This window comes from Oppia nitens, unplaced genomic scaffold (genome assembly GCF_028296485.1).
Source record: "Oppia nitens isolate AA-2021 unplaced genomic scaffold, nextdenovo-longstitch-racon4-pilon3 scaffold2_pilon_pilon_pilon, whole genome shotgun sequence".
NCBI lineage: Eukaryota > Metazoa > Arthropoda > Arachnida > Sarcoptiformes > Oppiidae > Oppia > Oppia nitens.
The window spans coordinates 2,229,217-2,255,332 of record NW_026533210.1 but is presented as its reverse complement, the minus strand read 5'-3'; the positions used below and the strand labels follow the sequence as shown (position 1 = coordinate 2,255,332).

Here is a 26,116-nt window from a genome sequence, read left to right as displayed (position 1 = left end):
TGAAAATCAATGGATAGACAATGTTTACGATAAATACGTTAAAAGTGTGGTCAAAATTACGCAAAAAAATTTAATTGATGACGATCTCATATATTGGAGCACCGGTTGGATAGTAGATTCAACTATTGGCCTAATTGTCACCAATTATCACAACGTCGAAGACTGTCCTTTCGTTAAAGTTTGGCTACCGTATGCTTACCGAGTGCGAGACCTGTTGGCTGACTTACCACCTAATGATCCTTTTTTAAGATATTCAATATGGATGTTGTGGGCGCAAGTGCTTTATGTTGAACCGCATCTGGATCTGGCACTGTTGACATTACCGAAGATTAATTCCGGACAGTTAACTCAGCTTATGATTGCCAAAACTGACGCCACATTTGGCGATCAAGTTATGGCCATTGGATTTCCTGATTTGGACAGATCAGTGATAACCGGTATAATAAAATATATACATTATTTAGATGAGATTACAGATGGATGGTATAAATATCAGGCCCTCACGTGGCCCACAAACCAGTTATATATGTTTGCATCGGCTACGGCTTCAGAAGGTTGTTCCGGTGGAGCAGTGGTCAATACGGATGGCCAAGTAGTGGGTGTACTATTTAGTGGTGGTTTTAAATTACTGGTTGTTACTAGAAGACAGGATCTGTTAGGTACTACCAATTTATATATATATATATATTTACAATATATACGAAATTTTTTTATAATATTTAACTATTTTTTTCTCTCTTTCTTTCTTTTTATTTTCTAATCATTCAATTGATTCAAGATTTTATAGTCAGAGCTAAAGTCAAAGGACAGGAAATTCATCAGAAATTAGTTAATGAAAGAAAACAGTTGTATTCCTCCGGCAAACCATTTATCGGCGTTTTTGTCAAATACAGCACTGATAGCCAAACGTATTGTGTTCATAAATATATGCCAAACGCTGAGAATGTCAGGTATTTACAGATAATTACAGTAATTTATTAATAAAATAAATATATTAGTAATTTAGTAGTAAATGTTTAATCATCAGTTAAATGAAATTTTCAATTTGTTAGACAAAACTTTAAAATTGGTGATCAAATTATAACTATCGATAAAAAATTAATTAACAATTTTGATGACTTAATGGATGCCATCAATCAGTTATCCATTGGACAGACAACTGAATTGGGGATTAAAAAACTTAATACACAAGAAGTGACTGCAATTCATATTAATCCACAGACTATTGAAAATTCTTGTTTTTTCTAATATCTAATTATTTTTTATTGTTAATTAAAAAACAAAATTAATTTAATTATTTAGTTATTTACATAAATATTTTATTGTTTCTGTTATTAACTAAATTTAGTATTTTTTTAAAATATAGGTTTCAATATAATGCGCTATAACATAATGCACACTTTTAAATACATTTTATAAATTATTAAAATTATTGTATAAAGATTAAGTTATTTTATTTATTATTTTTAGTGATTATGGAGTATATGTAAAATAATTTTTTTTGGGTATATTTTATTTAATACAATTGCAGTCTCATTACAACCGATAATTGCCATCAATTATGTTAATACCATTTAAAATGTTATGTAATGATTAAATTAGTTATATAAATCAATGTTTATTTTTATTATTATTTTTGTTATGTTTTAAAATATATGTTTTACTTTAGTAAATATTTTTTAAAATAATTTTTTAGATTATTAATATTTGAATAAGATTTTGTAATTTTTATATAAAATACTAATACAGTGTCTGGCCTGTTGGTTGACATACCAGATAAAGATCCCATCTTAAGAGATAAGGAAGATATAAGCGAGTGGTGGGCGCATGTGATTTATGTTATGGCCATTGGATTTCCCGATTTGGATAAATCTGTGATAACCGGTATAATAAAATATGTACACTATTTAGATGAGGTTACAGAAGGATGGTATAAGTATGAGGACCTACAGTGGCCCACAAACCAGTTATATATGTTTGCATCGGCTACAGGTTCACATGGCTGTTCCGGTGGAGCAGTGATCAACACGGATGGCCAAGTAATAGGTGTATTATTTAGTGTTTGTTTTAAATCATTAACAGTTACTAGAAGACAGGATCTGTTAGGTACTACCACTTTATATACAGTATATACAAAAAAATTATAATATTTAACTATTTTTTCTCTCTCTTTCTTTTTATTTTCTAATCATTCAATTGATTCAAGATTTTATAGAAAGAGCTAAAGGCAAAGGACAGGAAATTCGTCAGAAATTAGTTAATAATAGAAAACAGTTGTATTCCTCCGGCAAACCATTTATAGGTGTTTTCATCAAATATAGTACTGATAGTCAAACCTATTGTGTCCATAAATATATGCCAAACGCTAAGAATGTCAGGTATTTACAGATAATATACAGTAATATATTAGTAATAAAAAATATTAATAATTTAGTAGCAAATATTTAATTATTATTTAAATGAAATTTCAATTTGTTTAGAGAAAAAAATTAAAATTGGTGATCAAATTATAACTATCGATAAAAAATCAATTAACAATTTTGATGACTTAATGAATGCCATCAATCAGTTATCCATTTGACAGTCAATTGAATTGGGGATTAAAAAACTTAATACACAAGAAGTGACTGCAATTCAATTTAAGTGACAAACTATTGAAAACTCTTGTTTTTTCTAATATGTAATTAAATATATTATTTTTTGATGGAAACAAAAATAATTTATATATCAATATTTAGTTTAATTTGTTTTAACAAAAAAGATTTATTAAATAGTTTTTAATTTATTAATAAAAATTTTAATTACAGATCTAATGTAATATATTTAATAAAATCTTCCATATCTTTTAGTATAGTAAATATATATATAATTAATTTTTATGATTCTTTAATAATTAATTTATGAAAACAACTAAAACATTATGAATCTAAATAAAACTTCATTAAGATAACAGAATAAATAAAATTACAAAAATGATTAAAATTACAAAAATTAAGTAAAATTAGTGATTTTTAGAAAAATAATCATTAATTAATGATATATTGTTGTCGTGCATGAAATTAGACAAATAAATTAGATTTCAGATATAATGTATAGTCTATTCTTAAATCAAATTAAATTATATATGATTTCAATTTTATTTTGCATGTAATTGAATGCAATTTTTTAAAGACTAATATTAGTAGAAAATGTTAACAATGTTGAAATTGTTGTCTAATATTTATTGAATTTTGTTAATTGAGTTAATTGAATAATATTTTAAAATATGCAACAAATGGCCTATACTAGTAAATCATATATTTTCAATAAACAGTTAGTTTTTTTATTGATGTTTAAAAGTTTTGCAATACTCATTGAATGTCATTAATTGATTGATTGATTAAATTATTTATTAATATAAAGGACTTCACTGTTGCTGTTGTCTACGGTTGCTGTTAACCATTGGTATCGCCAAAAGCAGCGTCAGACCAGACAGACATCATATCAAATACCGGTTAAGTCATGTCTTAATTGGAGATCACTTTCAGCGATGATGACTATAAGATTTGCTCAGTTGGATAATAATGAAAACCAATGGATAGACAATGTTTACAATAAATGCATTAAAAGTGTGGTCAAAATTAGACGACGCGATATGACTAACAATAAATATGAATATAAGGCAACCGGTTGGATAGTAGATGCAACTAATGGCCTAATTGTCACCAATTATCACAACGTCGAGGACTGTCCAGTTGTTTTGGTTGGGTTACCGCGTGCTTACCAAGTGTCTGGCCTGTTGGTTGACATACCAAATAAAGATCCCATCTTAAGAGATAAGGAAGAAATAAGCGAGTGGTGGGCGCATGTGATTTATGTTGAACCGCATCTGGATCTGGCACTGTTGACATTACCAAAGATTAAGTCCGGACAGTTAACTCAGCTTAGGATTGCCAAAACAGACGCCACATTTGGCGATCAAGTAATGGCCATTGGATTTCCGAAATTCCCTAAATCAGTGATAACCGGTATAATAAAATATATAAACTATTTCGTTGAAATATCAGATGGATGGTATGGTTATGAGCACCTGATGTGGCCCACAAACCAGTTATATATGTTTGCATCGATTACGGCTTCAGGAGGTTGTTCCGGTGGAGCAGTGGTCAACACGGATGGCCAAGTGGTGGGTGTTTTATTTAGTACTGGTTTTAAAGCACTGACCATTACTAGAAGACAGGATCTGTTAGGTACTACCACTTTAAATATATACATACAGTATATACTGTACAAAAAAATTATAATATTTTACTATTTTTTCTCTCTTTCTTTCTTTCTTTTTTCTAATCATTCAATTGATCCAAGATTTTATAGACAGAGCTAAAGGCAAAGGACAGGAAATTCGTCAGCAATTAGTTAATGATAGAAAACAGTTGTATTCCTCCGGCAAACCATTTATCGGTGTTTTTGTCAAATACAGTACTGATAGTCAAACCTATTGTGTCCATAAATATATGCCAAACGCTAAGAATGTCAGGTATTTACAGATAATTACATCAATATATTAATAAAAAAATATTGTATAAATGTTTAATCATTAGTTAAATTAAATTTCAATTTGTTAGACAAAACTTTAAAATTGGTGATCAAATTATAACTATCGATAAAAAATCAATTAACAATTTTGATGACTTAATGAATGCCTTCAATCAGTTATCCATTGGACAGTCAATTGAATTGGGGATTAAAAAACTTAATAAACAAGAAGTGACTGCAATTCAATTTAATCGACAAACTATTGAAAACTCTTGTTTTTTCTAATATCTAATTAAATATATTATTTTTCGATGGAAACAAAAATAATTTATATATCAATATTTAGTTTAATTTTAAAAAAAAGATTTATTAAATAGTTTTTCATTTTATAAATAATAATTCATATTTACTGATATAACGCTACTTTTATAATAAGATAATAAACTAATTATTTTTTTTATGTATAACAAACATTTGAACTTTTTATACACAATATTAAATGGGAAAATTCATTAAATTAATTGAAATATAATAATATTTAATTGAATTAAAAAAAATAATTAGTTATTGAATAATTGATTTTTAATATTGATTTCAGCTTATATATATATATATACCGGTTCCACTTATGTAACAAATAGGTTACATATATATATATATATATATATAAAAATTTAGCCTAACCTGAGCCCATGTCGACAGTACTGACACTTTCGGCGTCACCGTTAACGTTGATTGTCTCAACATTCGTGTTGGGTAATTGTGTTAATTGTTTAATATACTGTTTTTGTTTTCGGCTAATCCGGAGTTTACGCACATTAAATAAAATTGATTTTTTTCAACAGATAATAGTTAATTATGACCTAACAAACATATATCCATCAAAATTATTGCGCGGAAACACCTAAAACCTAACTAAAACCTAACCTAAATACCTGAGCTCTCATAACATAATTCTACACTAATTATAAATAAAATAATATTAAACAAACATAAAGCGCGTGAATATAATTAACATTTATAACAATGATAATAAAATAGTATTGTCATTTCTTTATAATACTTTTAAAAACAACTAGTTATCCATGCGGAACATATAACCATCCAATTTTATAGAATTTATAAATTAATTGAACCACAATAATAATGATTTTAAAACATAAATCCAATATATGAATGTTATTTAACGTGACAAACACTGATTCCGTAACCACAGTACTATATAGATTAGGTTAGGTTACCATTGAAAATTAGGTTAGGTTGCGGTTCGAACACCAGGTTAGGTAACGCGACAAACACTGATTCCGTAACCCAAGTACTGTATGAATTAGGTTAGGTTACCATTAAAAATTAGGTTAGGTTTCGGTTCGAACACCAGGTTAGGTAACGCGACAAACACTGATTCTGTAACCAAGTACTGTATAAATTAGGTTATGTTACCATTGAAAATCAGGTTAGGTTGCGGTTCGAACACCAGGTTAGGTAACGCGAATAGCACTGATATCTTAACCCCAGTACTATATAAATTAGGTTAGGTTACCATTGAATATTAGATTAAGTTGCGAAGACATTGACACTTAAATTTATATATACATACAAACATTTTAAAATTATATAGTTGTATAGATAATAATATAATAATATTGTTTTATTATACAGTGATTGATAACAATATTCACGCGCTTTATGTTTTTTTAATATTAATTTATTTATAATTAGTATAGAATTATAATTTAGTTCTCGTGTATTAAGTATTGACAACAATATTATTCTATTAAAGTTGTTATAAATGTTAATTATATTCACGCGCTTTATGTTTGTTTAATATTAATTTATTTATAATTATATATAATTATGTTATGAGAGCTCAGGTATTTAGATTAGGTTTTAGTTAGGTTTTAGGTGTTTCCGCGCAATAATTTTGATGGATATATGTTTGTTAGGTCATAATTAACTATTATCTGTTGAAAAAAATCAATTTTATTTAATGTGCGTAAACTCCGGATAGGCCCGGATCGATTTGCAGATAAAAGTCTTTTTGGATGACATCGTTGTTGAAGTATTCGTTCGGCGAGAAGTAAAACTCAATGGAAAACCTACGCACCGATGGTTCGGTTGCCACACGAATGTCCTCCAAATGTTTGAGTATCGGTACATCTTCGTCGACAATGCGCTTAGAAAAGTCTTCGGATGCGTACAAAACTTTTAGCCAAAAGTAAGGAATTCCCGCCAATTGTGTCCACTTTGAGTCGTTAATGTCGACGTTGTTGTTGTTGTTGTCGTAGTAGTCGTCGGGAAGATCGCTGTCCGACGGCTCGTACATTCCGGACACAATTTCGGCTCGCATTTCGTGTAACGGTTCGTATATTTGTTCGTACTTTTTGATCAAATAAAAAAAATCTTCGACAAACCGAAACTCAGTCGACTTCTTTTGTTCGTTCAGTTTCTGCAGTTCATTGACTCGTTGTCTGATCTTTTCTGGCAACAGATCATAGCTGTTGTTGTTGTCGACATTGTTTGCAACTATGGTTTCTCTTGCGGTTGCGGTTGTCGATGACGATTGGTTGCCATAGTCGGCAACAGTATCGGCAACAGTGGACAACTGTTTCTGGTAATCAGATGTCCGAAGAAAGTCTTCCAAAATTTGTTCAAATTCTGCCATTTTTTTAACTCAAAATTTCTCTAATAATTATATATAATTAATATACTCTTCAGATGATAGTAATGATGTGTTTTTTTTGGCTCAAGAGTTATATTATAAGAATATTTTGTGTCCGTTTGTTTGATTGATTTTTTTCTTTAATAACTGTTAAATTGATTTTTAAATTTTGTTAAATTAGTGCAATTTATAGGATTGATTCGCGCGATATATACTACAAAATAGAAATTAATAATAAATTATTTTTTAAACAGTAATTATAATCAAAACGTGATTCAATAATTAAAAAAAAAACAATTAAATAAAATACTAATTTTTCTTAAACACAAATCATAGTCGGGTTGTTATTTTTGAAACAAAATAATAATAATAACGGCTTAAGACATGACCACCAATTATATCAGTCAACGATGCCGTCCATTGGCTTCGATGGTGACATTGATTATTATCATCATCATTGAAATGATTGCGTCGGTCAGGTATTAACTTACTGTTTCGTCTAAAATTAAATTGTTATTATTTTATTATGAAAACCAATTAAAATAAACAAACAAAAAATTAATTAATCAATCAATCAATTAATGTTTATTTGTTTTCTGAGGACAGTTTACACACAACGACGACAACAGACAAAACGGGTAACGACGAGTTGGGAGAAAAAGTGAAAAATTATATAATTGTTAATCTAATAGTCATATTCGTAGTATTAGTCTGTTGTTGTGTCTGTTGTTGTGTCTGTTGCTGTGTCTGTCTGTATCTTCTATGTAGTGGTTTGGATGATGTTTTCGATCGTACAACTAGTAGTCGTCGTCATCGTCATCATCAGCCGCAACCCATTCAGATATATGGTATCAGTCAACCGGGTGTTCAACAGACAGTGCCATTACAACAACAACAACCGCAACAGCTTCTACCCCCACCACAACAACTACCAGTTCAATCAGCTGGTGGTGGCGGACAGTTACCGGTGTCGCCTAAGAGTACTGGCCAGTCAGTTGTTTTTGTACCACAAAATCAACAACAATCACCTGTTAGTGGAGGACAACAGCAACAACAGGTACCACCTGTTGTTGTTGTTGTCCAACCAAAGTCACCGTCGGCTAAACATTAACCATAAAAATGTTGTTATTGTTTCAATGTTTTTTCAACAACAAAAAAATAATAGTTTTTGAAACAATTTTTTTATACTAAATTTTTTATTTATCTATTAGTATTGCAAATATTCTAACATATCATTCATTATATAATTTAAATTGTAATTCAATGATTAATTAGTTATTATTAAATTAATTATTAATGTTAAATTATAATAAATTTATTGTCAATTGTATAAAAAAATATATTACATTGATAGTATTTTATTTATTGAATTAATTTTTATTTAATTTTTATTTATTTTAAATTATTAAAATAAATGTTTTTATACTATGTGAATAATTATGTAAAAAAACTAAATAATTATTAGTTGCTATTGATTTATCAATGATTGTATACAAATAATGTTAAATTGGTTTTAATTTGGTTTTAATTTATTAAATTTTTTTTTGCTGAAATAATTATGAATTTATGTTTATTTTGTGTTTTGTGTTTTAAGAATTTTATAATTTACAGTTAAACCACGAGATAAAATTAAAAAATATAATTAAATAAAATACTAATTTTTTTAAAACACAAATCATAGTCGGGTTGTTATTTTTGAAACAAAATAATAATAATAATAACGGCTTACGACATGACCACCAATTATATCAGTCAACGATGCCGTCCATTGGCTTCGATGGTCGCAATGATTATTATTATTATCATTGAAATGATTGCATCGGTCAGGTATTAACTTACAGCTTACTGTTTCGTTTAAATTAAATTATTTAATTTATTATGAAAACTAATTCAAACAAAACAATTAATCAATCAATCAATCAATCAATCAATTAATGTTTATGTATTTTCTGAGGACAGTTCAAAAACGATTGTAATTGAAGACAAAGAAATGGAAGAAAGAGTGAATAAAATAATAATTATTAGTCTAATAGTCATATTCGTAGTATTAATCTGTTGTTGTGTCTGTTGCTGTGTCTGTCTGTATCTTCTATGTCGTGGTTTGGATGATGTTTTCGATCGTACGACTAGTAGTCGTCGTCATCGTCATCATCAGCCGCAACCCATTCAGATATATGGTATCAGTCAACCGGGTGTTCAACAGACAGTGCCATTACAACAACAACAACAACCGCAACAGCTTCTACCCCCACCACAACAACTACCAGTTAAATCAGCTGGTGGTGGTGGGGGACAGTTACCGGTGTCGCCTAAGAGTACTGGCCAGACAGTTGTTTTCGTACCACAAAATCGACAACAATCACCTGTTAGTGGAGGACAACAACAACAACAGGTACCACCTATTGTTGTTGTCCAACCAAAGTCATCGTCGGTAAAGCATTAACCATAAAAATGTTGTTATTGTTTCAATGTATGTTTTTTGAAAAAAACATACAGTATATAAATTTATTGAGAAAATGTTATTTTTTTTCTCTCACTTTAATAATTTGATTCATTAACAACAACAACAATAATAAAAAACTTTGCTATAATTAGACATTTATTTATTTATTTGTTTGTTTCATTGATTTTCATCAATGGTTTATTATCACCACTATTACCATCTTTCATGTCTTTGTCATTGGATTTTCTAATTTTCTGGTTATCATCAATACTATCGTTTTGATTGGTTGGTGTCAATGGTATTATTGTTAATTTTGTTTCATCCTTATTATTGATGTCCGATTCAATGTTTGCCAACACAATACTTGATCCCATAATCAAATCATTGGCCGACTGTTGTTTCGGTAGTTTGTCTAATACTTTCTTAAACAATTGTTTGTGAAGCCATAGATTATGTAGAAATAGTACCGATAGTAGTAATTGTATGGCCAGTACTAAGAAAATTATTGTCGCACCTAATGGTTTTTTTTGATACAGTAGTTTTAATTAGTAATAAAAATTATTTATTAATTCAATTACCAATTCTCATAAAGTCGACAGCAATGGTAATCCACAGATAGAGAGACAATGAGATGATGTCGAGTCCAATGAATACCATCAATAGGATCAGGTTTTCAGAGCATATGCCGTAAATACCGACACCGGACGGTATGAACGACCAGACAAACAACGGTATGGGTATCCATAGCTGCGATAAACGGCCCATTACTTTCATATAGCGACTGATGTTTAGCAGTACATACAGGAAACCGATGATCAAAACCACAAACGACAACAACATAAAACCAATGGCACAGAACTCGATCTCTTCGACAGTCAGACCCCAAACGGTCTTAGTCTTTGGCAAACTCTTATTGTCGACCATTTGTTTTGCGCCAACTTTTTTAATCATTACAATTGGTGCCATTTTTTTTAAAGATCACAATTATTATTAATATTTTCTCTTTTTATTTATTTTAATTTCAGTTACAATTATATAATTGTGTTTAATATTTGTTTGAAACAATTTAATTAGTAATTCAATTATAATAAATAACTCGCGATTTATTAAATAAGATTTAAAAAACGGGATTAAAAAAAACAATGATAGGATATGACAGATAATTTAGAGAAAAATAACTATCCATTGGTAGACATCCTGTTTGAAGATTTACTGCCATTGATGACAGCAAATGGCTTTGAATGTCAGCCAACAATCAGTAATACTATTATAAACAACGACAGAATTGAATGCCATTATCAATACAAAAGTCGTCGTTTCGGTGATCAATATGTTTGCATAAAATTGATAGCCATTCCTCTGATGTCTTTTTCAATACATTGTACGGCTATTATCAATGAACTCAATGAACAGCCAAACATTAGACTTAATTGGATGCAAGAGACGAGACAATCGACGGTCAAGCGATTCAAACACGAGTTTGTAGACAAACTCGTCGATCTGTTGTCTATAACTATCAATGAATTACCAGAAGAACTGTGTCTCAAAGCCATCCAATATCTGTCATATCCATCATTGATTCAATTGTCGCAAACAAGTAGTCGCTGGCATCGTATTTGTCTCGAAAATCAGATGTGGAGGTCGTTATTTGCTAAAAATTTTGGTATCGACTTAACCATCAATACAACCGCCAACAGTGTCAATATTGTCAATACTGTCAATGGTAGCAGTCATCAGCAGTTGATTAACTGGAAACAAAGATTTCAATTGCAATACATTAAAGACAAAGAAGAGGATCACCGACGACGACAACTGCTCTCTAATAGTAAACTTTATTCAAGTAATCCAACGTTTTGGAGAAGATATAGATCTGTCTGAATATCATGTAATTTGAAAACATTAGTGTTTTTTAAAAAATATGTTTTTAAAATTTATGACCTAATTATTTAAACTATAAGATTCAAATATAATTTTCGATAAAAAAAAAGTTACCAATATTTATTTATTATCTATACTACTATATAATTTGGAAATGTTTATATATTTATATCTTGGTCACACTTTTGCGCGTTACAACAATTAAAAATGATTAAAATTAAAATAACGGTTAAATAAAAAGTATTGTTAATTAAACAGTTAGTTTTTTAATTTTATTATTGTTGCACGTGTAAAGAAAAAAAACATTTAAATTATATTATTGAACGCGAAATTTAAATAATTTTTTTGATTTCAAATTTTTGTTTCTTTACACGTTCTATACATGTTGCTCGGGACAAACTAGTATTTATAAAAATAAATTCAACAATTATGAGTTAAATTAATAACAACAAAATACCAGAATTTAAATTTAAAAATTTTATTTATTATTATTTTACATAAAATATCACAGTATTTAATGTAATTATTATTTTTGTATAAAAACTTTGTATAATATTTGTATTATTATAAAAAACATTTAGTTAATTAGTATATTCATTGATATATTATAACAATTTGATAATAAATAATATTAAATATATAAATATTAAAAAAATTGATACAATCTTACAATCATTGCTAATATAGCTATTACTACAGTATTTTACTATACAGTGTGTATAGTATACACTACAGTATAGTCTAATTACTATACAACTACTTATACAATTCATAAATAATTTTTTGAAAAATAACTAATAAATATAAATTATTTTGTTTATCCTATTTTGCTTCTGTAGTGTACGCCTACCGTAAAATCGGTCGGTCGGGGAATCGATGACTTACTTACGTACTGTAAGGGAACTTTAGTATTGGCTGTTCGTATAAACTCATACTTTATGACCATCCGGGCGACTACAGCCTTGGCCTCCATAAGTGCAAAACGCATACCCACACAATTACGTGGACCGGCACCAAACGGCAGATAGGTGTAGGGTATGATTTTATCACGATTTTCCGGTAGGAAACGTTCCGGTCGGTACTGTTTCGGTTCCGGAAAGTAGTCGGGACTGTGATGTAGGGCGTGAATCGGTATGATTATTGTTGTACCCTTTTCTACTGTGATTCCCGTATTGCCTGTTTTCAATTGAATGAGACAATTATTTTAAAATTACAATTTATCTAATTTGAAAGCACACTATCAATATGCAGACATTACCTAATTTGTTGTCCTGAGAGGGCACCCGACTTGTTATCGGTGCCGGGCCATACATACGCAGATACGTGATGTGCTTCAGCATCCATAAGCTTATCATTGGCGAAAAAATTCACTGATTTTAGGGTTAAAAAATTATAATAATAATAATAACTAACCCATAGATTGATCCATATTTAGCTAACCGGTCCTCTTCTATCAGTTGAAATCGTTTGACAAACAACTCCCAAATATTGCCAAACAATACGACCGGTTTCGGACCGTTTACGCCACGGGATGACCAATAGTTAAAATTTTTTGTCAAATAACTTAGTGGTAAACAAATTAATTAATATTATTATCATAAATAATTTTTTATATACAGTAATTAAATAATATAAAACATACTAATAAAATGCAGTCAATGCTGCTGTTATGACAGCTAATGTAGTAAAACTTATAACAAACATTTTTAAGTTTATACAGTATATAAAAAATAATTAATTAATAATTAATTTTAAACAACAAATGGAAAAAAATAATTATTTTAAAAAATTATATTAGTTTAACATAAAAGATATAAAAAATTTTTTTTAATCACTTAAACTTATAGTCAACTATTTTGACTATGAATTATCATATATGTGTTTATACGGTGTGTTTATATACTAGTATACTAAACATTTGTGTTTTAATAGTTATTCAGTACATTAGGTACGACACGAACTATTTTCTTCAATGAATATTCTGCACAAACTCTCTCTCTATCTCTCTCTCTCTCTCTCTCTCGTTATGATTATTATGATTACTATATATATATATATATAATATTATGTATAATAGTAGTAATTTGTTGATTATTGTTGATACAGCATTATTATTGGGCTTTTAAAAGTATCAATATATGCTTTATGACTGGTTTGTACTGTATAGTGTGTATCTGTAATGTATGATATTTTATTCAATATATTCAAGTTTTATCAATGTTTATTAATTTAAAAATATTGTTATTTTATCATAAGTTTTATATTCATTTCATAATTTAAGGATGTTTTACATGTGGTATAATTTATATATATTTATAGTATTAAATAAATGATTTCAATAATCAAATTATTAATCATACGATTTATTTATTTAAATTTAAGTTTAGTCTAACTACAAATGTATTATTTATTAATTATTCTCAATTAAAATTTGTTATATAAATAGACAGTTTGATAAATTATTTTTTATTTTATTTTTTTATTAAATAAATTTTCAAAAATTTTTATTTATTGAAAAAATTTTTAACAATATCTACTGTTGTTTGTCTCTCAACTCGATTCCAACATAAAGATCGCCGTAATTAACAATTGGTGAAAGTTTTTTCATCATATCTCTGGTCAATGGCTTAGTATTCAATGTCTTAACAAATCTATATTTTGTGATCAGATAAACGATGGTTGTCTTCATTTCCATCAATGCAAACCTCATTCCCACACAATTTCTGGGACCCAAACCAAACGGCATATAAGTATAGGGAACTAACTTATCCCGATTGTAGGGCATAAACCGTTCGGGATTCCAACGATCGGGATCGGGATAGTAGTCGGGATTGTGATGATTGCTTACGACATCCAAATTAATTTGCATACCTTTCGGTATAGTAATACCTATGCTTTCTAAAGAAAAAATAAAAACTTCAATATTTTTCAATCAATTGTAGATTTTTTATATATATAAAAAAATTAAACAAACCTATGGTATAGTCCTCTGAGGCTGTTCTTCCTAATAGCGAAACTGGTGTATAAAGTCTAAGTGTTTCCGCAATACAGGCCTCAAGATATGACAGTTTTGTTAGATTATCGTAACTATTGGTTTCATTCTTCACTGTCTGACCATTCACTTCTTCGTACAGTTTTTGCTGACAATTTTCATTCAATGCCAACAAATACAATAGAAATGATAGTATTGTTGCCGTTGTTTCGTAACCGGCGGCAAAAAATAATATAGAAGTGGACACTATATCTGTATCAGTGATTGTCATCTTTGGCTTATTGGTCGACAAGACATGCGATGACGGATCAGATGACTGTGTGGTATCAAAAATACTGTCATTTTGTTCAACTTTGTCTGACTTTGTTGTGTCTTCGGGTCGATGTTTGGCGTCAATCATAAGTTGTAAATAATATCTATATTTGACATTTTTATTGCTGTTTCGCTGACTAATTATTGTTTGGATCTAATATTAAATTAAGAAAAATATATTAGTATTAGTATTAATAATAATAATAATATTTTTTTACATTAGTTATCACCGGATGTAAAGTCAAAGTGATCGACAAAACAATGAAAATCTTTAATCAATATATTTTTGATGACATCCGGATCAGACATACAGAGCACTGGTTTGCTGCCAACAAATAGACTGAAATAAAATATTTATAAAAAATATCAATATATAAAATATTTGTTTTAAAATATATATATTTTGTTTGGTTGTTGAAAATATTTTAACTAATTTTTTAATCACAACAACTGACCCGTAAATTTTGCCATATTTTTGATGGTTATCCATAGCTACTCTAGGACTGGGCTTAAAAAACGATTGATAAAATGAACCAAAAAATATGAGGGGTTTCGGGCCATCAATTCCTCTAATTTTCCAGTAATTAAAATTTCTGTTCAAATAACTGAAATGTTTTTTTTGTTGGTATAATAAATGTAAATTTTAATAAATGAAAAATAAGTACTGAATTCAAATATTATTAACTAATTTCTGAATCAAGTAATTAATTAATATTACAGCAAAATACTTACTAATAGATGATAACTAGTATTGAAATAAATGCAATTATGATGCAATAAAAGTAGTTTATTGTATTAATAGATGACATATTTTTTTTAAAAATTTGAACTTTATAAATTATATAAACTTAACATGAGATTATTTTTTAATAATTTAATATTATATTTATTAATAAAAATTATGCGTTTAAAAATCTGATAAAATTTTCGGGGATTACTATAAGCTTTTTATTAATTTTCATATGCGTTTAAAAATGTGCTAAAATTTACGGGGATTACTATTAACTTTTTAATAGCTTCATATGCGTTTAAAAATGTATTAAAATTTACGGGGATTACTATAAACTTTTTAATAGCTTTCTTATGCGTTTAAAAATGTATTAAAATTTACGGGGATTACTATAAACTTTTTATTTATTTTGATATTCGTTTAAAAATGTGCAAAATTTTACGGGGATTACTATAAACTTTTTAATAGCTTTCTTATGCGTTTAAAAATGTGCTAAAATTTACGGGGATTACTATAAGCTTTTTATTAATTTTCATATGCGTTTAAAAATGTGCTAAAATTTACGGGGATTACTATAAACTTTTTAATAGCTCTCATATGCGTTTAAAAATGTATTAAAATTTACGGGGATTACTATAAGCTTTTTATTAATTTTCATTTGCGTTTAAAAATGTATTAAAATTTACGGGGATTACTATAAGCTTTTTATTAATTTTCATATGCGTTTAAAAATGTATTAAAATTTACGGTGATTACTATAATCTTTTTATTAATTTTTATATGCGTTTAAAAATGTGCTAAAATTTACGGGGATTACTATAAACTTTTTATTAATTTTCATATGGGTTTAAAAATGTGCTAAAATTTACAGGGATTACTATAAACTGTTTAATAGCTTTCATATGCGTTTAAAAATGTATTAAAATTTACGGGGATTACTATAAGCATTTTATTAATTTTCATATGCGTTTAAAAATGTATTAAAATTTACGGGGATTACTATAAACTTTTTATTAATTTTCATATGCGTTTAAAAATGTGCTAAAATTTACGGGGATTACTATAAGCTTTTTATTAATTTTCATATGCGTTTAAAAATGTGCAAAAATTTACGGGGATTACTATAAACTTTTTAATAGCTTTCTTATGCGTTTAAAAATGTATTAAAATTTACGGGGATTACTATAAACTTTTTATTAATTTTCATATGCGTTTAAAAATGTGCTAAAATTTACGGGGATTACTATAAGCTTTTTATTAATTTTCATATGCGTTTAAAAATGTGCAAAAATTTACGGGGATTACTATAAACTTTTTAATAGCTTTCTTATGCGTTTAAAAATGTATTAAAATTTACGGGGATTACTATAATCTTTATATTAATTTTCATATGCGTTTAAAAATGTCTTAAAATTWACATGTATTACTATAAACTTTATATTAATTTTCATATGCGTTTAAAAATGTGCAAAAATTTACGGGGATTACTATAAACTTTTTATTAATTTTCATATGCGTTTAAAAATGTGCTAAAATTTACGGGGATTACTATTAACTTTTTAATAGCTTCATATGCGTTTAAAAATGTATTAAAATTTACGGGGATTACTATAAACTTTTTAATAGCTTTCTTATGCGTTTAAAAATGTATTAAAATTTACGGGGATTACTATAAACTTTTTAWTAGCTTTCATATGCGTTTAAAAATGTGCTAAAATTTACGGGGATTACTATAAACTTTTTAATAGCTCTCATATGCGTTTAAAAATGTGCTAAAATTTACGGGGATTACTATAAACTTTTTATTAATTTTCATATGGGTTTAAAAATGTGCTAAAATTTACAGGGATTACTATAAACTTTTTTAAAAATTACGGGGATTACTATAAACTCATATGCGTTTAAAAATGTGCTAAAATTTACGGGGATTACTATAAACTTTTTATTAATTTTCATATGCGTTTAAAAATGTATTAAAATTTACGGGGATTACTATAAACTTTTTAATTTTCATATGCGTTTAAAAATGTATTAAAATTTACGGGGATTACTATAAACTTTTATTAATTTTCATATGCGTTTAAAAATGTATTAAAATTTACGGGGATTACTATAAKCTTTTTATTAATTTTCATATGCGTTTAAAAATGTATTAAAATTTACGGGGATTACTATAATCTTTATATTAATTTTCATATGCGTTTAAAAATGTATTAAAATTTACGGGGATTACTATAAACTTTTTATTAATTTTCATAAAAATGTATTAAAATTTACGGGGATTACTATTTTTTAAAAAAAATGTATTAAAATTTACGGGGATTACTATAAACTTTTTAATAGCTTTCATATGCGTTTAAAAATGTATTAAAATTTACTTTTCATATGCGTTTAAAAATGTATTAAAATTTACGGGGATTACTATAAACTTTTTATTAATTTTCATATGCGTTTAAAAATGTGCTAAAATTTACGGGGATTACTATAAACTTTTTATTAATTTTCATATGCGTTTAAAAATGTGCTAAAATTTACRGGGATTACTATAAACTTTTTATTAATTTTCATATGCGTTTAAAAATGTAAAAATTTACGGGGATTACTATAAACTTTTTATTAATTTTCATATGCGTTTAAAAATGTGCTAAAATTTACGGGGATTACTATAARCTTTTTATTAATTTTCATATGCGTTTAAAAATGTGCTAAAATTTACGGGGATTACTATAAACTTTTTATTAATTTTCATATGCGTTTAAAAATGTGCTAAAATTTACGGGGATTACTATAAACTTTTTATTAATTTTCATATGCGTTTAAAAATGTATTAAAATTTACGGGGATTACTATAAACTTTTTATTAATTTTCATATGCGTTTATTTTCATATGCGTTTAAAAATGTATTAAAATTTACGGGGATTACTATAAACTTTTTATTAATTTTCATATGCGTTTAAAAATGTGCTAAAATTTACGGGGATTACTATAAACTTTTTATTAATTTTCATATGCGTTTAAAAATGTATTAAAATTTACGGGGATTACTATAAACTTTTTATTAATTTTCATTATGCGTTTAAAAATGTATTAAAATTTACGGGGATTACTATAAACTTTTTATTAATTTTCATATGCGTTTAAAAATGTGCAAAATTTACGGGGATTACTATAAACTTTTTATTAATTTTCATATGCGTTTAAAAATGTATTAAAATTTACGGGGATTACTATAAACTTTTTATTAATTTTCATATGCGTTTAAAAATTTGCTAAAATTTACGGGGATTACTATAAACTTTTTATTAATTTTCATATGCGTTTAAAAATGTGCTAAAATTTACAGGGATTACTATAAACTTTTGTAATAAATTTTCATAAAAAATGTATTAAAATTTACGGGGATTACTATAAACTTTTTATTAATTTACGGGGATTTCATTAATTTTCATGCGTTTAAAAATGTTTAAAAATGTAAAATTTACGGGGATTACTATAAACTTTTTATTAATTTTCATATGCGTTTAAAAATGTATTAAAATTTACGGGGATTACTATAAACTTTTTATTAATTTTCATATGTTTAAAAATGTGCTTAAAATTTACGGGGATTACTATAAACTTTTTATTAATTTTCATATGCGTTTAAAAATGTGCTTTACGGGGATTACTATAATCTTTTTATTAATTTTCATATGCGTTTAAAAATGTATTAAAATTTACGGGGATTACTATAATCTTTTTATTAATTTTCATATGCGTTTAAAAATGTATTAAAATTTACGGGGATTACTATAATCTTTTTATTAATTTTCATATGCGTTTAAAAATGTGCTAAAATTTACATTACTGCGTTTAAAAATGTGCTAAAATTTACGGGGATTACTATAAACTTTTTAATAATATGCGTTTAAAAATGTATTAAAATTTACGGGGATTACTATAATCTTTTTATTAATTTTCATATGCGTTTAAAAATGTATTAAAATTTACATATGGTTTAAAAATGTGCAAAATTACTATAAACTTTTTATTAATTTTCATATGCGTTTAAAAATGTGCTAAAATTTACTTTTTATTAATTTTCATATGCGTTTAAAAATGTGGGGGATTACTATAAACTTTTTATTAATTTTCATATGCGTTTAAAAATGTGCTAAAATTTACAKGKATTACTATAAACTTTTTAATAGCTTTCATATGWGTTTAAAAATGTATTAAAATTTACGGGGATTACTATAAACTTTTTATTAATTTTCATATGCGTWTAAAAATGTGCTAAAATTTACGGGGATTACTATAAACTTTTTATTAATTTTCATATGCGTTTAAAAATGTGCWAAWATTTACGGGGATACTATAATCTTTTTATTAATTTTCATATGCGTTTAAAAATGTATTAAAATTTACGGGGATTACTATAATCTTTWTATTAATTTTCATATGCGTTTAAAAATGTATTAAAATTTACGGGGATTACTATAAWCTTTTTATTAATTTTCATATGCGTTTAAAAATGTATTAAAATTAATCTTTTTATTAATTTTCATATGATTACTATAATCTTTTTATTAATTTTCATATGCTTTTTTATTACTATAATCTTTATATTAATTTTCATATGCGTTTAAAAATGTATTAAAATTTACGGGRATTACTATAATCTTTTTATTAATTTTCATATGCGTTTAAAAATGTATTAAAATTTACGGGGATTACTATAATCTTTATATTAATTTTCATATGCGTTTAAAAATGTCTTAAAATTTACGGGGATTACTATTTCATAATGTATTAAAATTTACTTACTATAATTTTATAATTTTCATATGCGTTTAAAAATGTATTAAAATTTACGGGGATTACTATAATCTTTTTATTAATTTTCATATGCGTTTAAAAATGTATTAAAATTTACGGGGATTACTATAATCTTTTTATTAATTTTCATATGCGTTTAAAAATGTATTACTATAAACTTTTTATTAATTTTCATATGCGTTTAAAAATGTATTAAAATTTACGGGGATTACTATAAACTTTTTATTAATTTTCATATGCGTTTAAAAATGTGCTAAAATTTATGGATTACTATAAACTTTTTATTAATTTTCATATGCGTTTAAAAATGTGCTTAAAATTTACGGGGATTATAAAAATTAATTTTCATATGCGTTTAAAAATGTATTAAAATTTACGGGGATTACTATAAACTTTTTATTAATTTTCATATGCGTTTAAAAATGTGCTACTATAAAATTTACGGKGATTACTATAATCTTTTTATTAATTTTCATATGCGTTTAAAAATGTGCTAAAATTTACGGGGATTACTATAATCTTTATATTAATTTTCATATGCGTTTAAAAATGTATTAAAATTTACGGGAATTACTATAATCTTTTTAATTTTCATATGCGTTTAAAAATGTATTAAAATTGCGTTTAAAAATGTACGGGGATTACTATAATCTTTTTATTAATTTTCATTGTGCTTAAAATTTAAAATTAATTTTCATATGCGTTTAAAAATGTACGGGGATTACTATAATCTTTATATTAATTTTCATATGCGTTTAAAAATGTGAAAAAATTTACGGGGATTACTATAAACTTTTTAATAGTTTTCATATGCGTTTAAAAATGTATTAAAATTTACGGGGATTACTATAATCTTTATATTAATTTTCATATGCGTTTAAAAATGTATTAAAATTTACGGGGATTACTATAAWCTTTTTATTAATTTTCATATGCGTTTAAAAATGTATTAAAATTTACGGGGATTACTATAATCTTTATATTAATTTTCATATGCGTTTAAAAATGTCTTAAAATTTACATGTATTACTATAAACTTTATATTAATTTTCATATGCGTTTAAAAATGTGCAAAAATTTACGGGGATTACTATAAACTTTTTATTAATTTGCATATGCGTTTAAAAATGTGCTAAAATTTACGGGGATTACTATTAATGCGTTTAAAAATGTATTAAAATTTACTTTTTAATAGCTTCATATGCGTTTAAAAATGTATTAAAATTTACGGGGATTACTATAAACTTTTTAATAKCTTTCATATGCGTTTAAAAATGTATTAAAATTTACGGGGATTACTATAAACTTTTTATTWATTTTCATATTCGTTTAAAAATGTGCAAAAATGTAAAATTTACGGGGATTACTATAAACTTTTTAATAGCGGGGATTCTTTTTATGCGTTTAAAAATGTGCTAAAATTTACGGGGATTACTATAAACTTTTTAATAGCTTTCTTATGCGTTTAAAAATGTGCTAAAATTTACTTTTTTTTATTAATTTTCATATGCGTTTAAAAATGTGCAAAAATTTACGGGGATTACTATACACTTTTTATTAATTTTCATATGCGTTTAAAAATGTGCTAAAATTTACGGGGATTACTATCAACTTTTTAATAGCTTTTATATGCRTATAAAAATGTATTAAAATTTACGGGGATTACTATAAACTTTTTAATAGCTTTCATATGTGTTTAAAAATGTATTAAAATTTACGGGGATTACTATAATCTTTATATTAATTTTCATATGCGTTTAAAAATGTGAAAAAATTTACGGGGATTACTATAAACTTTTTAATAGTTTTCATATGCGTTTAAAAATGTATTAAAATTTACGGGGATTACTATAATCTTTATATTAATTTTCATATGCGTTTAAAAATGTATTAAAATTTACGGGGATTACTATAAACTTTTTATTAATTTTCATATGCGTTTAAAAATGTGCTAAAATTTACGGGGATTACTATAAACTTTTTATWAATTTTCATATGCGTTTAAAAATGTGCTAAAATTTACGGGGATTACTATAAACTTTTTAATAGCTTTCATATGCKTTTAAAAATGTATTAAAATTTACGGGGATTACTATAAGCTTTTTATTAATTWTCATTTGCGTTTAAAAATGTATTAAAATTTACGGTGATTACTATAATCTTTTTATTAATTTTCATATGCGTTTAAAAATGTGCTAAAATTTACGGGGATTACTATAAACTTTTTATTAATTTTCATATGCGTTTAAAAATGTATTAAAATAACGGGGATTACTATAATCTTTATATTAAGTTTCAAATGCGTTTAAAAATGTATTAAAATTTACGGGGATTACTATAATCTTTATATTAATTTTCATATGCGTTTAAAAATGTATTAAAATTTACGGGAATTACTATAATCTTTTTATTAATTTTCATATGCGTTTAAAAATGTATTAAAATTTACGGGGTATAAACTTTTTATTAATTTTCATATGCGTTTAAAAATGTGCTAAAATTTTCGGGGATTACTATAAGCTTTTTATTAATTTTCATATGCGTTTAAAAATGTGCTAAAATTTACGGGGATTTCTATAAGCTTTTTATTAATTTTCATATGCGCTTATATTGATATCATATGTGAGACATACAGTAGGCAACACTTTCACAGAGTCTTAAATATTGGCGGTGGAGATGCTATTAATTACAATTATATGGTCAACAATACATTCAATTAAAAAGTGCATAAGGACAATGTTGTAGATAATTTTAAACTGAATAAAATTGTAATTGGTCATTTTTAAATTAATTGTATGATTGGCCAGATTATTTATATTCGACTTTTTAAAAAATTTATAAATCATAGTCAACTGCAATTATCTGGCCAATCATATAATTAATTTAAAAATGACCAATTACAATTTTATTCAGTTTAAAATTATCTACAATATTGCCCTTGGTCACTTTTTATTTGAATGTATTGTTGACCAGATAATTGTAATTAATAGCATCGCCGTCGACGCTGTTTAAGATTATCTGAAACTTTCACAAAGTTTTCATAACTATTCAAAACTAATATTTCAAATTATTTGTCACTATTGTCTCAATACTATCATTTAATAAAAATATAATATTTATAATAAAAATTTTCATTTAATTTAATTAAAACGGACCGTAATTACGGGCTTAAAAGTCTTGTATATTCAATAGTAGTGTATTTTTTGACATAAAAGTTTTAAATGTTTTATATATAATTAATAAACTTTATTAAAATAATGATTTAAGACTTTTTATTTATAAACATTAGAATTTCTAATTTAGAAATATTATAATAACAAATATCTCCAATAGATTTCAATATTAAATTCTATAAATCAAAAACAGTAGAAAAATTTTTTTTTAACAATTGTGTACTTAAAAACTATATCAATTAGTTGTTAGTATTACTACTATTACTGGGAAAGTCAATTGACAAACACAATGAAAAGCAAAGCACCGGACAATCAGCCGACGACCAGCAAACCGGATGACTGTCTATCGGTTATCAATGACAGAGTTGTTGCCCTAAAGAAACTTCAATACGAAAGATACCAATTGGACGGACGGTTGGCTAAAAAGATGTTTACAATAACTTCTCATTACAGGGACATTGGATGAACTTGTGAACAAATTCAAAGTTAAATAACAATTAAATTTATTAATTAAAATTAACCATATTTTTCGATATGAAGACCCTTATTATAGTAGATTTGACGACATCTGCGGCTCCAACTCTTCAGTGCATTGTTGATCATATTTTGCGGCACTTTCTTGACCTCTTCTCTAATAGCTTTTTTAAGGGAAGATATTTTGGTTATTTTTCTTCTATTCAATCGTTTCTTGAGATAACCCCAGAAGAAATAGTCCATTGGTGCCGCATCAGGACTAGAGGGCATCCATTGTTCAGGTGTTATGAACGGTACATTTTGTTCCCGAAGAAAGTTTAATGTCTTTTTAGACACATGACTGGGTGCCGAGTCTTGATGGAAGCAATAGTCACCATTCGGGTATAATTTCGGGACATCTCGGCGGAGAAATGGCTTTAATATCTTATTTATATAATAATCGGAGTTTATTTTGACTCCAGGTTTGCAAATCGGACTTCGGTTTTGCCATTTGCCGAGATTCCGAGCCAAACCATAACACCTTTCGGGAAACTTGCTCGCGAGTATACCTCCATGTCTTTACGGGTTTGTTGAAAGGAGATATACTGTATCTTTGTTTTACCATCTGTTTCCGATAAATGGAACAGTGCCTCATCTGATGTAATATGTTTTGTCCATCTCTGGCCTCTTAGACGGCGATAAAATGGCCACGATCTCTTTGCCCGCTTTTCAATGGTTGCGGCGCTAAGGACCTGTCCTCTTGGTTTTTTGGCCAACTTTTTCTTTAAAACATTGCGGATCTGGTAGTTGACAACCCATTCATTAGTTTTCAGTTGTTGTGCCATCGCTTTCTGTGTGATTGGATTGGGATTTTCCACCATTTTCTTCAATCGACTTAATTGGTTAGCTGAGAGGACACTCTTTTTGCCTCTCAAGTCGGGTTTCTATGGGATATTGTCCGCTATTTTTGGCGCATTTTTTATCTTAGATATCATACTCTTAGATAACGGGATGCCCTTTGACTCGAAATATTTAATTATCACCGAAAATGACCAGTTTATGTCTAAAAACGCCTTTACTTGTGCCCGAACTTCGGGCGTGACCTTTGGCCACATTTTCAATTGCACTTTTAATTAAAAAATATCACAATAATTATATAACACTATAGTTTGTTTTGGTATGAAAATAAATATTTTAAACACATGTTTAGACAGTCAAATCTTACATCAAATACGTTCACAAGTTCATCCAATATCCCTGTACAGCACTTCCTACGAGAAGATCGACAAAAAAATATATGATATCATTAGTGGTCAGACAGATCCTAACACAACAGTTACAGACAACAAACGACTGAATTTATTACTAATTCAGTCGACAGTCTCAAGAAGATGTTTGAAGATCAACAACTACTGACTACAAGCGCCACAACAACAACATCACCGGTGAAAGGCATACCTGGCTTTTGGATTAAAGCCATGAAAACTGTTGATCACATCCATCAATGGATAGAACCGCGAGACGAACCCGTACTCCAACATCTGACTGATATCAGTATCCGTTTTGTTGACAAACTCTTTAAAATTGATATCATCTTTAAGTTTGAAGACAACGAATACTTTGGAAACCAAGAGCTGACAAAAACCTATTTTGTGTCATTCGAACCAAATGAAGACAATCCGTGGCAACAACACGACGGCTATTATCCGATTGCACGAAACGGTTGTCGTATAGACTGGAAAACTGATCGCAATATTACTGAACGGCAGATGAAAGTCAAGGGCGTAAAGAATGAAACATCAAGTGTTGGCAACAAAAGTCATATAAAGTTAGTGTCGATTTTTGACTTATTTGATAACCAATTGCTTCAGAGATCGCCCAACGATGACATTGATGTCGAAGAATTTCTTGAAGACGACTGGAGTCTCTCTCGGGTACTCATCAAACACTTTGTGCCCAACGCTGTCCTCTATCTTACCGGTGAACTACATCTGCACGACAAACAATTGGCTAAAGACATGGATGCAATCGATGAAGTGATGGCCAACTATAATGATAATGACTGACCAGTGATGATGTCATCGGCGATGTTGTCATTAAATATTTTAATGAAAAATGTTTTTTTATATTACAATATTTAAA

General features: G+C 27.3%; 5 protein-coding genes across 5 annotated transcripts; 2 read left to right on the top strand and 3 right to left on the bottom strand.

Moving 5' to 3' along the window:
- Window positions 1-6,385: 6,385 nt before the first annotated feature.
- On the bottom strand, window positions 6,386-7,192 carry LOC128956193 (nucleosome assembly protein 1-like 1-A). The gene has a single exon (XM_054301878.1). The coding sequence runs from the start codon at window positions 7,175-7,177 to the stop codon at window positions 6,500-6,502; it is 678 nt and encodes a 225-aa protein (XP_054157853.1). The 5' UTR covers window positions 7,178-7,192; the 3' UTR covers window positions 6,386-6,499.
- Window positions 7,193-7,505: 313 nt separating this feature from the next.
- LOC128955564 (uncharacterized) lies at window positions 7,506-8,285 on the top strand. Its single transcript, XM_054301236.1, has 3 exons — window positions 7,506-7,653; window positions 7,781-7,812; window positions 7,879-8,285. The coding sequence occupies exons 1-3, from the start codon at window positions 7,559-7,561 to the stop codon at window positions 8,283-8,285; spliced, it is 534 nt and encodes a 177-aa protein (XP_054157211.1). The 5' UTR covers window positions 7,506-7,558.
- A 1,496-nt stretch (window positions 8,286-9,781) lies between these two features.
- On the bottom strand, window positions 9,782-10,583 carry LOC128955563 (uncharacterized). The gene is made up of 2 exons (XM_054301235.1): window positions 10,196-10,583; window positions 9,782-10,131 (listed from the first exon to the last, which is right to left on the bottom strand). The coding sequence occupies exons 1-2, from the start codon at window positions 10,581-10,583 to the stop codon at window positions 9,782-9,784; spliced, it is 738 nt and encodes a 245-aa protein (XP_054157210.1).
- A 1,729-nt stretch (window positions 10,584-12,312) lies between these two features.
- LOC128955562 (cytochrome P450 3A19-like) lies at window positions 12,313-14,887 on the bottom strand. Its single transcript, XM_054301234.1, has 2 exons — window positions 14,470-14,887; window positions 12,313-12,671 (listed from the first exon to the last, which is right to left on the bottom strand). Exons 1-2 carry the CDS (start codon window positions 14,885-14,887, stop codon window positions 12,313-12,315), a joined length of 777 nt encoding a protein of 258 aa, XP_054157209.1.
- A 10,390-nt stretch (window positions 14,888-25,277) lies between these two features.
- Window positions 25,278-26,040, top strand: LOC128955561 (nucleosome assembly protein 1-like 1). Its single transcript, XM_054301233.1, has one exon. It carries the CDS (start codon window positions 25,366-25,368, stop codon window positions 26,038-26,040), a length of 675 nt encoding a protein of 224 aa, XP_054157208.1. The 5' UTR covers window positions 25,278-25,365.
- Window positions 26,041-26,116: the final 76 nt, after the last annotated feature.

What these genes read in the sequence shown, in the direction of transcription:
- LOC128955563 (XM_054301235.1), bottom strand. Translation starts at nt 10,583, where the DNA reads ATGGCACCAATTGTAATGATTAAAAAAGTTGGCGCAAAACAAATGGTC. An exon ending in TGTCGACTTTATGAGAATTG is followed by an intron (nt 10,132 to 10,195) that starts GTAATTGAATTA and finishes AAAAACCATTAG; the next exon opens with GTGCGACAATAATTTTCTTA.
- LOC128955564 (XM_054301236.1), top strand. Translation starts at nt 7,559, where the DNA reads ATGACCACCAATTATATCAGTCAACGATGCCGTCCATTGGCTTCGATG. An exon ending in GAAATGATTGCGTCGGTCAG is followed by an intron (nt 7,654 to 7,780) that starts GTATTAACTTAC and finishes TTCTGAGGACAG; the next exon opens with TTTACACACAACGACGACAA. An exon ending in GACGACAACAGACAAAACGG is followed by an intron (nt 7,813 to 7,878) that starts GTAACGACGAGT and finishes TCATATTCGTAG; the next exon opens with TATTAGTCTGTTGTTGTGTC.
- LOC128956193 (XM_054301878.1), bottom strand. Translation starts at nt 7,177, where the DNA reads ATGGCAGAATTTGAACAAATTTTGGAAGACTTTCTTCGGACATCTGAT.
- LOC128955561 (XM_054301233.1), top strand. Translation starts at nt 25,366, where the DNA reads ATGTTTGAAGATCAACAACTACTGACTACAAGCGCCACAACAACAACA.
- LOC128955562 (XM_054301234.1), bottom strand. Translation starts at nt 14,887, where the DNA reads ATGATTGACGCCAAACATCGACCCGAAGACACAACAAAGTCAGACAAA. An exon ending in CTCAGAGGACTATACCATAG is followed by an intron (nt 12,672 to 14,469) that starts GTTTGTTTAATT and finishes AATTGAAAACAG; the next exon opens with GCAATACGGGAATCACAGTA.